The 16,020-nt window shown below is 41.9% G+C and overlaps 1 protein-coding gene across 3 annotated transcripts in view; it reads right to left on the reverse strand.

Annotated features, from left to right (window-relative positions):
- The window catches only part of LOC100697998 (protein tweety homolog 3), a 29,306-nt gene extending 14,136 nt beyond the window's left edge, over positions 1-15,170 (reverse strand). For 2 of the 3 annotated variants that reach the window (XM_005462644.4, XM_003457763.5), the window contains exons 1-3: positions 14,653-15,170; positions 13,468-13,653; positions 3,904-4,100 (exon numbers count right to left, since the gene is read on the reverse strand). In XM_005462644.4, coding sequence (XP_005462701.1) covers positions 3,904-4,100; positions 13,468-13,593 — 323 coding nt within the window. In that variant the 5' untranslated portion in view covers positions 13,594-13,653; positions 14,653-15,170. Of the gene's footprint in view, positions 1-3,903; positions 4,101-13,467; positions 13,670-14,652 lie in introns of those variants that run through there. The other variant, XM_025908390.1, reaches the window with a different exon arrangement.
- Positions 15,171-16,020: the final 850 nt, after the last annotated feature.

The raw sequence follows: 16,020 nt of genomic DNA on the forward strand, positions 1-16,020 counted from the left end.
GCAGTCAGACGGAGCTCAGAAGATAAGAAAGTAAACGCTGAATACAACGCTGGGTTATGATCAATTCCAGTGCAAACAGATTCACTGCAGTCCAAAATAAATGCATTCAGTTAGCAGACAGCATTCTGACAATCAAAACCGCTACTAACAAAGCAGCTGATGACTATTATGACTATTCTGGGGGATTCACCAATCCAATTCGTGCTGGTCAGGCCTCCTTTCTGACTCTAATTTCATACATTATCCACAATAATGTCATCAAAAACATTTTGATTAATCAAAATTGATACAAAGTGTATGATACATACAGGGAGAGTGTCATAGTGCCTGTGGTTTTTATTAGTTTTACTGTTTTCTCCCTCTGTGTGAGCCCCACAGATTCTGTCATCTTGTTCAGCGTTGCTGTCTTCATGTCTCGTCATTAGTTATTTGCCTCTACCATTTTTACTTTGAAGGTTAGTTTTCTCGTGTGCCTTGTTTTGGTTTTACTTCCTGCTTTTGTTTCCCTCCTTTGAGACGGTCTGCTGTTCACTGTTTTTACCTGCATCTAGACACCGATCAATGTGTGTCGGCTCGTCTGTTTATGTTCCCTGTTGTTCTCCCGTTTGTTCCCTTGCTCCTTGTTCTTTTGGTGCTTTTTTATGGATTCTTGTTTACCTTTTCAGACTGGACTCTGGACTGGGTTTGATCTGACAGTAAATGCTCATTTTCTATTGCTTTCCCTGCCTCCCTCTGTGTCCTGCTTTTGGGGACTCTCACTAATATTATATGAGAAAATGAGACACATGGCTGACTTTTTTTTTCAGCAACAACCATTTGAGCTATGCATATTTTTTGATCCAATGATCTCGCTATGTAATTGTTTTGATCATTCTACTAGATTCAAATTGCACAGGAATCCAGCCATTTACATTGATCCACAGTTCAGCAGTTCCTGTTACCTTACCTGTTCTCTAAGTGTTTTTGGATATACATTTTACAATCAGTTTTTTAGATGCACTATTCAGTTCATTCTTGGCAGCCAGTTTGTTATTTGGGGAAATGTCTCAGCTAACTAATAATAAAATATGTTGATCTTTTTGTTTTTTGGCTGATCTTTTCACAACAACAGCAAAAAAACCTAAAGCAAGCTACAGAGTCTCCTGTATAAACACACTACAGCTGCACACAAATGGAGGAAGCCCACATGTAGCTGGAGCTGGGCCAAAAATAACATATGATGTCATATTAAATTGTGGACCAACCAAAAAAAACCCAAAAAACGCATGGAACCGCGCACACACAAAATCACACGCAAATGCGTTCACATATACTCAGATCCATATTCAATAAGAAATATTACAGCTAATCATAACATATGAAAACCTCCAAAACAACACTCTTCAGCTCTGAGTCACGCTAATGTGGGTACATGCACACACACACACACACACACACACACACACACACTTATACACAAAGACAGCTTCCCCGACTGTATAATTCATTTCTCGTCTCTGCATCAAATCTGCTTCTGTCTCCATGGCAACCTTTCTAGGCCAGGAAGAAGGCCGAACAGAGAGAAATAATAAATAAAGGAGGAGGACTAGCAGAGATGTAGAAATGGAAAGAGAGGAAGGAAAAAGTCAGCAGAGGAGAGGCATAAAATTGATGAGAGGGTAACTGAAAGAGGAACAGTCTGTGTGTCTCTAAGCAGGCAGAAATGTGCTCGTCTGTGTCTTTGTGTCCAAGTAAGAGCAGAGCCCACACACACTCCGGTATCTGTGGTCAAAATATCCTACCGCTGGGTCACTTTGGTTAAAGAACTCAGAGTGTACAAAGCCTTCAGAGTCAGATAAACACAAACACTGAAGTGTCACCACCTGGCTGGCTCCCACATATGCCACATGGGCTTCATGCATGTGATACAGCAGCTGGAATGGTGACTTGCCACCATTGCCACTTATTTTGCATTTCGCTGTCAGCTTTTTACCCTCGGCCTCTTTTTATTTATCTATTGGCCTGTCAGGGCGTGCAGCTGTAATAGACGTGCTAATTCTCTGATCAGGACTAGCTTACGCACCATCAGGCGTACCATTTCAGGCTTTAACACGTTCTGGAAAGATTTTATAGCGCTTGCAGTGTCATGACGAGTTATCATTGCTCTGCACACTTTTGTTATCTTTACTTTATATGTTCTACTTGGCTAGCCCCACATATACACATATGGTGAAACTGATAAACACACTCACACACATGTGGAAACAGAGCAGTGGAGAGAGGGGAAACAATCATGATCCCAAATAACTGCAAAATGCTGCACCTGAGTATAGGGAAGTCACTGTAATATGTACAGAAACCAGTTTGAGATGATTGATTAATTATCCTGCATCAGAAAATGGGTATACTGTGGTCATAGTATTTAAATGATGATCAGTTGATACTAAGGGCCCCAAAGTGTGCCAAGAAAACAATCACCGACACCATTACACCACCAGCAGCAGCCTGAACCGTTAACACAGGGCCTGAGGCCAGCGAGCCTGAGTGAATTGTAGCCTCAGATTCCTGGTCTTTGCTGACTGTAGTGTCACTTGGTGTGGTCTTCCGCTGCTGTAGACCTTTTGCTTCAAGCCTGCTTCAGAAATGCTCTTCTGTATACCTTGGTTGCAATGTGTGCTAAGACAAAATTAGTTATTAATGATAACTAATTCAAAAATTATTTACATGTTGACATATTCTGCATGTGTTTGTTGTACACATATAATACAAGTAAGAGTCAAATAAACAGACCTAAAAATCCAAAGTCATTCTGCTCATGCTACTCACTGCACCAAAGTAATGACGAGAGAAACTTGTTCTGATCAAAGAAAATTAAAACATGTGCCTTTAGTCATCACTGCTCAGTCTGTTAGCCAATCACTACAAGCCTGGTATCCCTTTTTAGTGGCATGCTGTACACTAACTGGCTGTATAATGCTTTTCTTAGCAATCCCTTGAGAAAATTTGAGTCCAGGGCTAGAGGGCAACTCTTCCAAATGAATAGCTAATTATGCTGGCTCAGCCCTATGGGAGTATTCACACTTAAGCACTGCCAAACAAAGGCATCCCTGACTTTTGTTTTGTGTTGTTTCTTTGCAGGATTGATGGTCCAACGCTGCGCTTCATTTACCTCCGAAGTCAGATGTCAAAGCAGGGAATGACATCACTCCCAACTTGACTGCGTTCAAGTAGTAAAGCCAGAAAAGAAAGGAAGGAAGAGGGTCTGCTTTGCTCCTAGCAATGTAGAATCATCTATCTAGCAATACAGTATAATGTCTGTTTTTCTGCCCTTAAACACATGGATGGAGCCCGGTTGGGTCTCTGTGGGTGACTTATTTAGTAAGTCACAAATACAAAACAGTAGTAGTACAGAGGAGAGGTTTTACAGTTTTACTGCTGTTTATGTGCACTTCCGCCAACATGGATTTTGAAGTAAAGGACTTTCTGAGCTGGAAATCCAACTTGAGGGGGCGTTCCAGTTATAAATTCAGTCTTGGAAGTTAAAATTTTCAACTTCTAACTTCAAATAAACACAGAATTAGCAACACTTGCACTCTTAAGGCAAGCCAACCAAGTTGCTGTGGATACCTTTACATTAACGAGAGCTAGCTAGTGCTGGACCATTTGAATAAACATGGATGATATGGTGCTCGATATTCTGAACTTTCATCAACTTTTCAGCATTAGTAAAGTGAAGCAGCAGATCCACAATTCAGTTCAGCAACACGCGACATCACTTCATTCAAAGTCAATGAGACACAATCCTCCCTTACTCACTCATCTCACGGACTGTGATGCAAAGGTAGATGTTGCTAAACGCACTCAAGCACAAACAGCTTCATTACATTGTACAGAAGAGTCGATCTCATAGGAATAACGTCTCACCTGCAGACGAGTGTGGCAATGATGACGCACCAAGCGGTGCAGCAGCAGTCGGCGCTAGGCTGCTGGGAGTGCATATGGGAGTGTGAGGACTCATCACTCTTGCGCCGCCGGCAGCAAAGCCAGAAAGAGTAGAAAAGGAGGAAAAGAAGGTCCAGGCCCAAACACAGCAACGCCACAGCACCGAGGAGCAAAACAGACTGAGGAAAGAGTGAGAGAAAAAACAATTAGCAAAGACAAGACATTTGTGATTTTTGTACAGTTTGTGTTACACGTTTTCCATTAAACTTTGTCTTGATTCATTCAGATGCATCGTGTTTGAGAGGTTTCCTTTCTCACAGGGAAGTGGGCCATTTAGGATGTGGGTTAAGGAATCAAATTAGCTGATATGAACAGAAACCAGACACACCGAGGGACCACATGATTTGCCAGACACATGTGCATGTATTTGCAAAACTGTGTTCCTGTCTCCTGTTATTTAAGGCCCCCAAAATAGTGACTGTTAAATGGGCTTTTGATAGACACCATAAAATTTTTACCTTGTACTGTATTTGCACACCATCAAACACACGCACACACACCTCCAGGAGTGAGAGGAACGAGGCTGCTGGGGAGCTGTATGCGCCAGAGACCCACCACACAGATCACATACCCTCTAAAAGCTTTGAAGTGTAAAAGAGGGTGGGGGTGATGGGGGTAGACAGAAGGAGAAGTAGGGGGAGTAAATTTGAAACAAAAAAAGACATGCTGGAGAGACGTACAAGGAAGGAGATGTGAAAAATGACTGAAGTGAACACTAAAAAAGGAAGAAGCCAGTAAAGACAGACACGAGAGCTGTTACAGCAGTTTGGCTGGGACTGATGAAATCTTTTTTTATCTCACACACATGCTGAAACGTTGATTTTTCTTCCCCCTCTGGGACTGTCTGGAAAAGTCATTGTACTGGAGGGCCATGAGGGACAATTATACGTTTCTGGAAAACCAAAAATCTCCACCTGCTAGACTACTTAAGGCAGACAAAGGAATCCCGCCACGGAGCTACAGGGTGACAAACAGCAACAGTGCTACTCTGGGGACCCTTGATGATAAACACAATGGGAGTCCACCTCCAAGCTCCACAAACACTTCCTGACTTCCCAAGATTTTAAACTGCTGTTTTTTTGCTACTGGCCTCATATTTTTGCTGATTTCCAGACGCCAATGCCCTTACATCTTTAAGCTTATTAAAATATATCAGGAAAAGCAATCTCTGGGACAGTGTTTCTCAACCTGAAAGCCAGTTTGCCCAACAGGATTCATGCAAGGATTAATAGGAGAGGAAAAAAAACAAAACAAACACACACAAAAAAGACAATCAGTGCAGTTTTAAAGGTCTTCTTCCTTGAGCCTCTTAGAATGGTTCCAGTGATGCGAGAAAAAATAATGGAGAAACATGAACAACCTCCTAAGGATTGAACCAGCTATATGTAGATATGGCTCTAAAGGAGCTGCAAAGCACCTACATACCATTAATTCAATACGATGTCAAAACCACTAGACATGGCACTACTTTGAGTTAGACGCCAATGTTAGCACGCTAGCATGAGCACAAAAAACAATGCTAACCTGCTGGTAAGAGACAGTGCGAAGTTTACGTGTTCAGCATCTTAGTCTAAAATGTCAGGATGAGGGGCCAGCTAAAACTGCAACGTTCTCACTTCTATTTCTGCTTTCACTGTCTCTTTATATGGGACTTTTTTCAGTAAGCAGTATCATTCACGCTAGCTACTCACAAAAGCACATAAGTGACAACTTGTCTTTGAAGGCACAAATCTCTTTTCACATTAAGAAAAACAATGCACCCTAATAATATCAGTGCTTCTATAGCACTATAGCACCATACCAACACATGGGGGGCTAGAGCCAATCTAATCAGGTATGGGTTCATTAGAATACTACAGCAGTATTTTTCATACAGTATATGTGTAGTGAAACATGCCAGGCATCAATATTTACTAAACGCATCAGTCTACTTATATTGTGTGAGATCCTACAGTTGTGGCTGTGACCTGGTGCAATGTTTAAATGTGATGCACCTCATTACAAGATAAGTTACAACTATAGTATATTGACAAAAGTACTGAGCTCGCTATACTTTATACCTACAGGAGCTGCTTAGCATTGAAAATCTAGCCAACGAAGCTCCTGGTGCAGTTGTTTGCTGATGTTAATGCCAGAGGAGGTTTGGAGCTCTGCAGTTATGGAGTCCGCAGTGTTGGTGACGTTTACACACTACGTGCCTTGGCCATGGTGTGCCATTTGTGTAGTTTTAAAAGTTGTCTTATTACACTACCACACGCTCATTCCTAAAATAGCTGTGCTGTACAAAGCAAACAGGTAGTATCCCTTTTCTGTCTTAAATTTCCCCCCCAGTAGTTTTACTTTAAAAAAATCTAAGGATTTTATTGTGCAAACTCTGACTGTGAGAAAAAACACTCATTAGTGAGGGTCCATCTCAGCAAATGGGCCATTAGTAATGTTGAGCCCTGCTCATCAGAAAGAAGGAGGAGGAAAAGGAGAAGAAATCTGGTTATTACCCAGCTATCCCTGACTGTCTCCTCCCAACAGATTAAAGATGATGAGAGAGGAAATGACATGAGTTTCCTGATTCTTAGTCTGTGGTATTATGTATAGGCATGTGTGTATGTAAAATCAACAAATGGATTTAAACTAAATGGAGATACAGATTAACTGTAGCAGACTTGCAATGAAACTGCACATATACATTATTATACATGTCACTAGTAGGACACATTCATAGAGAGAGAGTAATTTTTTTTTACATGAATTCACGGTTTCTCCTTTCATAAGTGCTCAATTTTGGTTGGATTATGTTTTTTTTTTCAAGTGGCCAAGATCGGATTTCAGAGCAAACTGCTCACGACGCTGTGGTGACTCGCATGCCCAAAAGAACAATGGCAAAGACGTCACATGTCATACAGAAATAAACATGGAGGTCACAGTTATTGTTTACATTTTCTACTTCATAAGTTTGTGTGGGAAAATTTGTGAGCAGATGACAAAGAGCACAAAGACGACAGCCAGCTTTTTAATTATGGCATTTCTTGTGGCGTGTGTGGGTGCAGAGTCGGAGCCATGAGTGGTGGCATTGTACCATGAATTGCTTCACAGAGACAATTTTCAGGTTGTCACAGGCTATTTTAACTACATAATAGAATTGTGAATGTAAATTTCAGTTCAGATACCAGAAAAAATAACTAGACTTCTGCCTGCAGTCTGAAGACAGCCTTCGGCACGGCACTGAAACAGTTTCATGCAATGACTAAGCCCAAATGGAAAAAAAAGAATACTGTACTGGCCTGAATGAATGAGAAGATCATCAGATATCAGGGGACTAGGTAATTCTTTCTGCAGACTTGTTTTTGTGTTTGCAAGTCTTATTTACAGCCTTACTGTTGCTAGGCAGGGAAATATTTTTGGACTGTTTATAGCATGTCTTTCAGGGTTAATACAATTGTTTGATTAACCCAATTAAACACAGAGCAAGAATGAGACAGCAAGGCTACGACACGCTTTGCTACAACATTGGGAAGAAACTCACTGTGAACACAGAGAAAATCTCCTGTTCCCCAATGATGGGCTGAAAGGTGAAAATCCAAGCCTCCAAACACAGCACTTAAACCCATGAGAAACATAGGCTAGGTCCTGCAATTAAACTGCAGGGCTTAAAAATTGGCATTAGTCAAAACAGTATTTGAAAACTAATTAAATGTCATTTTTTCATCAATAAACTCACATTTTCAGAGTGTGCATTCTTGATTAAAAAAAGCAATTTTCACAGAAAACCTGGGCGTCTGAAAAACAACTAGTAAACAGATCATCAAAAAAAGCAATTAGTTCCAACAAATGAAACTAAAATCAACTACATACAATAAAGCTATCTATAGATAAACTATACTACAGACTATTAAGTCTGTTCAGATAAAAAATTACATATACAATCCAATGCAAAAGTCTTGAAACACCACTGAAATTTACCTAAACACGTGTAAACGTAAATTAAAAAGACACACCATATAAGGCAAAAACGGAGTTTGTGCAATTTTAGCGAGCTTGAAAGTCAATATTTGGAATAACCCCTTTTATTCTTCAGCACAGATGGAACTGTTTTAGGCAAACTTTCTTCTAATTTCTTAGTCCAGGCTTCTTGAAGGACATTCAGAGCTCTTCTTTGGATGCTGGCCGTGTTTTGTTCCATCAAGATGATCCCAAACTGCTTCAATAATGTTGAGGTCTGGGCTCCTCTAAGGCCAATGCTATCACTGATAGTATTCATGCCCGATAGTGTTTTTCTATGCAGGTATGCTTTTATAGCATTGTTTGGGATCATTGTCATGCTGAAAAATAAAGGATTTGCCAATGAGATGCTTTCCAGATGGTATTGCACGGTGGATCAAAATCTGATAATTTTCTCTGTTCATGATTCTCCTTAAACAATGACAGTCTCCACCGTGTTTTACAGATGGCTGTAGACGCTCACTGTTCTTCCTCTTCTGTGCAGACTAACAACACTTTGGACAAAAACTTTCAAATTTGGATTCATCACCCCGTAAGTCCCACTGCCACTGATTTTCAGCACAGGTCTTGTGCAGGTCTTGTGTAACTTGGCATACCTCAGCTTTCTCTCCCTGTTTCCCTTCCTAAAGAATTACTTCTTCACAGTCACCCTTCCACCGACACCATTTCCGATAAGGCTTTGGAGAACAATAGATGGATCAACTAAAAGGCCAGATGCATTTTACAGGTCCTGTGTCATGTCATTGTTTATTTTTCTGTTTCTTAAGGACATGACTTTCAGATACTGTTCATCTGCTTAATACATCTGTTTTGTGTCCTCCACTTGTCCAGTTCACTCGGATCTTTTAAGGACACTTTGCACTGAAATGCTGAGATATGGGAATCATCACTTTGGTGCATTATTTTTAGATGTATGTCAAAGACCACTAAAAAGTTTCAACAAATTCTGGCACCTTGGAAGCAAACTGTAAAGAAATAAGGGCTGGCTCAAGATTCTCCACAGTACTCTAATTCAAGTAAAAAGTCAGCAAAGAGTGAAAACCCTAACCCATCACAAATTGGGTCTTGGAGGTTATTAAACCCCAAAATTACTCAGTGCTTACTGTGGTTAAGAGACGTCATGAAGTGAAAGTTTATGTTTAAGCAGCTAGAAATGAAGGATTTCTCAGGGTTTGCCTGAAATATGATTTGAATGATCACCTGCCAGGGAAAAGTGAAAATCAGCAAGTCATGATTGTTATGTTTACAAAGCAACAATAACTGACCTAGTACTCATAGGACTTCTCCTGGTGTGCTTGATGGCTGTTAGATTAACTGTCAGGCTAACAAACCATCAGAGCAGATTAGGCGTGGATCAATTAGCCCCTAATAAGCATGGTGAGCCTGGGTGTACATTAGTGTGTGCGTGCGTGCACATCTCCACACTAGAGATCAGCTTGCAGGCTGGAGGAGGGGCTAAACGTTAAACACCCCGGCACACTGATCTACTTTCAATCTGCCCATTTAAGTGTGTGTACGTGCACTCCCACAAGTGTGGGTGTGTGTGTGTGTGTGTGTTTGAGATGACAGGATCAATCACTTCCACTTCACTGAGTTGTCCTTGCACTCTCCCTGCCTGTGTGTTAGTCTGTAATTTGGCCTACTATCCTCTCAACTTCTTTCCTGAGGCATTCACTGACCTCAAGTTCATTCTGTTAATATTCACCTGTGCCACTGGGTCAAAGAGCTACCAAAGCACAAAGGCATGGACAGTGCACACAAAAAACATTCAACGCTAGCATCATCTTTCTAAACTGCTACGAGGAAATGCCTTCTTCAGTGCAAACTGTAGCAAACCATCCAAAATACCAATTACTGACTTTCCACAGCTGGCAATATGAAAGTGTGTGTTATTACAGGTCACATGATTCCTCTGTAATGTTCTGCAGCTGCTTAACTGTGGCTGCGAGCTGACTTTGCGATTCCACCATAACGCAAACAGATGAACACACATGCAGAACCTCAGGATAAGAGCTCCTATTTCAGCTATCCAGGAAAAAAAACGCAAACGGTTTTCTTCACAAAGCCACAGAGTCAGCATCCCCACTAAAGTCAAAGTCATCACAGACCAGTGAGTGAGTGAGTGAGTGAGACATGGTGTGAGAGGAGAGCTTTTTTCTCTTTTTTGTGACCAGCTTCAAAAGCTGAATGCAAATGAACCCGAGCCAAATCACATCAGAAAGAAAAACACTACACAGAAGAATCTCTCTCTATTGTGTGAGAGTGTGTGTGTGTGTGTGTGAAATGTCGTGGTGCGGTGACGGACACCGTGTGCTGAAAGACACTGTGTAAGACCTTGTTTGTTATGTGTGTGCCCGAGTGTTTATGTGCTTCTCAGCTGGATGAGTAGATGCATGAAAGCCTTTGAGACAGATATACTGAGCCAATCTAAAGACGGGCTTCAGTGAAAGAGTGAAAGAAAGAAAGAAAGAGAGCATTCTTTCACAACAGACTCCAGCCCTCCCCTTCACCCTCCCCCCAGTCCAACTCACCCTCCTTCTCCTTGTCCTTCTCAACCTCTATCTCTCCCTCCTCTGCGTCTAGCCAGAATTAACGATTTCACCCTGAATGGAACCCCTACATTCACTCACTCACACACACACTTGCGAAATAACACACACGAAACCCCCCCAAGGGAGCTGTGTGACCTCATCTCAACGAGCAAGCGCTAAATACGCGCTGACACAGAAAGCGAACATACTGTACGTGACATATATATATATATATATATGTTTATATATATATAAATACAGTGCACGCAACGTCTACAGCTGTACAAACAAACGTATGGCCATAGCACAAAACGCTCACTGACATAGAAACCGCCTCATTTGCTAAAATATGTCAGGATGTAATTAGTCTAAAAGGGGGGTCCTTAAAATTCCAGTGGGCAAACACATTGGCACACACATCTACAAAGGCCCTTAGTTAAACACTGAATAGCTCGCAGGAAGTGGCTATTTGGCAATTTGGAAGCACCTCCCATGGCTCATGGAGCCTTCTCTCTCTCCTCTCGGCTCCAATCAGTCCCTTTTTTATCTTTCTCACTCCTCTTCCTCCTCCTCCTCTCTCCCTGCTTCTCTCTCCGGTTCTCATCTCCCTCCCCTTGTTCGTGGCTGTGGGTGCCTTCCCACGCTCAGCGCTTGAACTTGCACGCCCTCCCTCTTCTCCCCGTAGTGTCAGCAAATGCATTGAGGGATGACTGCGGTGCATGAAATGTGAGATCCTGAGTGATGTGCCTTTGCTTTATATGGCCTAGCGAGGCTGGGTTTACTGCTGCAGAGACCTGGGAGTCACCTTGTTTGAGGATTCTAATGAAATGCAGCAAAACTGGGGCAAATCCCCCCCTTTCAAGATGAAGCTGCTTTCCAATGCACCGTTCCTGACTCAGTCAGCGTTTAATCCAAGAATGATATCAAATAGTTTTATGCTTTTAAAGAAATCTAATTTTGGATTTTTCCTCATTCGTTTTTTCCAAGTATCAGGTTCATTTTAATCCAATAAAATGCCGAAGATTTGTGGATAAACGGACCATCGGAGAGCACAAAGTGCTGACTGCAAATTTTGTCCAACCAACCCTCGCAAATCAGCAGATATTACACTGATAATGATATACAAGTAGGACAATCACGTTGGGATTTCTGCCAATGATAAATGACTTTACATATTAATAGGTTTTCAAAATTGTTTGTGATTTATTTGTGGCCATTGGTTCCTACACTTCTAATGGTATCTAGAGAACCAAGAAATCAATTCCTACTCACTACCTCATATTACAGATTGCATATATGTATGAGCTGCAAGCAGTTCATCAAGAGTGATGATACTTTCACAAACCACCACATTTTATCATTGAAAGGCAAAAAAAAATACCCAATCTGTCCACAGATGATTACACAGACTTACTATGGATTCATGGCCTGTGCTGGTGTCCATCTGGTACCTTTTTGGCTAAACAGAGGAAAGAATTATGGGAATTTAACCAACGTCAATCATGCTATTCATAGGTTGACTGCTAATTGGCTGACTAGTTGGCTTGGAGATTGAGGGGAACAGCAGCAGAGTTCTCGATGAGCAAGAAGAAGGGCAAAAAAATGTAAATATAAAAAATTAAAATCACAAGACCTCAGACAATGGCTTTTTTCATTGTTTTTTCCTGTTTGATCATGACAGGAGTTAAAGCACAAACAATGGGACAAACTGACTGCTCCATGTGTTTTTGGCACTGCCATCAGGTGACAGTACAGTTACAGCACATAGACGGGGTCCTGCACAGCTCTGTGTAGCTGCTCCAGTCTACCAACACGGCATCATGCCACGAGCTTTACAAGGTGAAAAAACACCAGGAGCACTGTTAACAAAGGTTTATAGTTTCAGAGTGTAAAACAAAACTGTGTAAAAACAGCTTTGTTCCAGCAGCCACCACAAAAGTGAAACAGGTTTTAACAGATGACCCACAATCAGTGTTTACTTACTTCGTTCGATTTTATTTTTTGAAATTATAAGTACCTTTGGTGCTTAGTACTACGTTGTGTTATGTTGGATATGTTGTGTGTCAGAATTGGAGTTCTACAGCAAACTAAAGTTTGCAAATAAAGTAACTCTTAACTGATTACTAAATTCATTGATTTACAGGTTCTCCACTTGTTATGTGTCCACGGTCTGGGACTTACAGTGCAATTCAAATATCTGGTGCAAGACTTCAGTTCAATGAAGTATTGCCACTAGGTGTGAATGTGCGAGTGAATGTGAGTGCGAATGGTTGTCTGTCCCTGTGTGTTGGCCCTGCGACAGACTGGCGACCTGTCCAGGGTGTACCCCGCCTTTCGCCCTATGACAGCTGGGATAGGCTCCAGCGCCCCCCGCGACCTTGAAAAGGATAAGCGGAAGCGAATGGATGGATGGAAGACTTCAGTTCAATGAACCAATCACTGTTTACAAATGTAAATAGGTCTTTAAAAAAGGCTAATAGAAAGCGAAACCACTGTCAGACAAGCACCAGTGGGTTTGAGATTGCATTTCTATTCCCTTATTTGCTCTCTACGTGGACTACAAATGTATTTGGCAGAAAATAAATGGAAGACAGAAAGATTCCTTTACCTTCCCGCTTTTCTACAGAGTCAGGCTATTCATATGCAGTATCTATTTATATAGATTAATCTGTCTATGACAGTGGAACAAGAATAGGCTCACAGATTTTATTCTCTCTCTTTTTCTCTCTCTCTCACACACACACACACACACACACACACACACACAGAGCACTGATCGATGCAGGGAGGGACCCCACAACTCTGGCTGCAGGACGGCTTCAGTCACCACTTGGCCACTCTGCTGTGAAATTACAGTGTGGGCATGTGGCAGGAGGTACGATGATGAGGCAATGCTGCACGATGAAGGAGATGATGAATTTCTGAGTGGGAGGTAATTATTCTCCCGCACTTGTCTTACCTTCTGGTACTCAGAGTCCTCTGGCCTGAAGTCGCTGCTCACTGTCTGAAACTCGATGTTGAAATGAGGCAACCGGTGGAGCAGATTCACCCACCAAGGCGGAGAATAATTCACCACGGCCGCCATCCTGATGCAGCTGCCTGCCGGCTCTCACTTCACTCTATAGCCCGATTCCTCACAGGGACACTGTAAAAGAAACAGCCAATCACTGCATCTGAGGAGGACACGAAGCAACTTTTAATGTCACCAAATGCATTAGATGAAGAGTAAGACGCAGCATTCGCATGTTATCATAAGGCTAATGTGATGACCTAACAGTAATCAATACCCACTAACAGGGCGGGTCAAAAATGCCAATATAATGAATACCCTCTTTATTCATTAGTTATGCATATATTTTCACAAATGATCAATTTCACTAAAATTATAGCTGCAGAATCTTTCGTGATCATTTCCCATTGGACCAATTTAAAACACCCCTGCTGCAAAACACAGGGGTTACATGTTTCTGTGTGTTTTGTTGCAAAGGCAAAAAGACTGCAATATGACATATGACTTTACTATTTGGGGGGTTGCCTTCCTTTACAGTGATGTATGTTTGGCTTATTGCCAGTATCACAATGCATTATAATAACTGTGATTACTATATTACTACCGCACAACAATTATCACCAATAACCTATTAAATGTAATTAAAGCCCGAAAAGACATTCAGTAAGTGTACATTTCGCCCAAACATTTAACCTGTACATAAATTATGGCATGACAAGAGCATCCATGACAGCGTCACCCAATTTACGCCCATACTGCAAAAACACAGGCTTCGTGAGATAAATGTGTCTTGGACGAGGGGGGGAAATGGCCGTTATATCAAAGCCCACACACCACCACGACTCTTATTGTTGTACTGAATTTACTGTATGGGCACATGTAGGTCAGCCCCTTCGCGGGTACCCTCACACATTCAGCATTCAAGCCTTATTTATCTATCGCAGCGCTCAATAAAATGTTAGCAAACCTAGATTAGCTAGCTCTATCCCGCTTTGTCCATTAAAACTACCGCAGTACCACCGAGTCGTCAAGGCAACGAGGAGGGAGAAAAGGAAGAATTCATTTTGAGGTCTGCGTGCCTGTGGACATCCAAGTCCGTGTGCTGGGGTGGGTAGGAACCGTGTTATGACCTACCTAGTGAAGCCCAAGCGGATGCAGACCCTCGTTTGGTATAGTCTTGGAGGTCCAGACCGGCGTATAGTTCACCTATTGTCTTCCCGAATCCGGCGGTAGATTTGAGCACGACAGCCGTGCGCTGCTGCTGCATCAACGCGGCCGGACCGAGCTAGCTGCAACGAGCGAGTCGCTTGTAGTCCCATCCACATTGAAAAGAACGGAATAACGGTCACCGACCCGGTCCGCTCACAGGGACGTCCTCCCGTTTCGACTGCCTTCACCCTCCGCAAAAGCGTCACGGAAGATTAGGGGTTAAATTATCTGACCAGCAAACCACTATCTATTTTTTTAATAATAATACAGTTGCTGTCCCCCCCTGCTCACGGTTCGTGCTCGTCGGCGGTCTTCCCACGGTGACCGCCGGTTCAGCGTTGCGGCTCTTCAATTGGATGGTATTGTTGGAGCGTGAAGCAAACACGGTGCTTTAAAAGCCCTGAAGGACGGGGCTTTGCGGCAGCTCCGTGTGCGTGCGAGCGCGTGTGTTTCAGTACGCGCGCGCCTGAGTTTATGTATGTGTATGTGAGAGGGCAAATGCGCAAAAAAGCCTCCCCCTGGTGTTTAAGTGGTGGAAGTACACGTTAGACAGTAGGACGTTTTATCCTCCACAATGGTGAAGATTATTTTAGAAAGCCTATATGACAAAGACACAGATGGAAAGCAACACAATGGGTCTTTCACTAGAAATTGCTTTAAATGTTTTCCTGGAATATTTGCAAATTTGAAAAAAAAAAAAAATCGGAAAAAAAAGTCCTAAACAATATTAATGTCTCCTACCAATAATAAATATAAATAAATATGATATCAGAGGTTGAAGGTTGCACACTCAGGGGATGCACAACATCTTCAGGGCGATTATTTATTACATTATAATAAATACATAGAAATTATATTTTCACTTGTACTTTTAACACTGAGCTAATTTCAAATACATACATTTTGGAAAAATCCTATATTTCACTGGTTGTTCTCTGTGTTTTCCCCAGAGGCACCCCTTTGGTCTCAGACTTATTATCTACATGAGAAGAGGTCCATAAACAACATTATGGAGTAATGACACTTAACTCTGTCACTATTCTGAGGAGTTTTAGTAAAGAGTTTCTCTTTTGTTTCAGCTAAAACTCTTGATCATGATACTGCTAGAGGTTTTTGTACAATCCTCAGTGCCAGAGCAGGTCTGGAGCTGTGCAGTTATAAAGTCAGCTGAGTGTTGGTGATTTTTTTCACACTACACCTCAACCAGCTTTTGTTGTGGTTCCTATTACAGCACCACACTCGGCCATCTCTTTAAAACTACACATTATTCACAAAGGTTTGTAAAGACAGACA

The sequence above is a fragment of the Oreochromis niloticus genome, linkage group LG6 (assembly GCF_001858045.2).
Source record: "Oreochromis niloticus isolate F11D_XX linkage group LG6, O_niloticus_UMD_NMBU, whole genome shotgun sequence".
NCBI lineage: Eukaryota > Metazoa > Chordata > Actinopteri > Cichliformes > Cichlidae > Oreochromis > Oreochromis niloticus.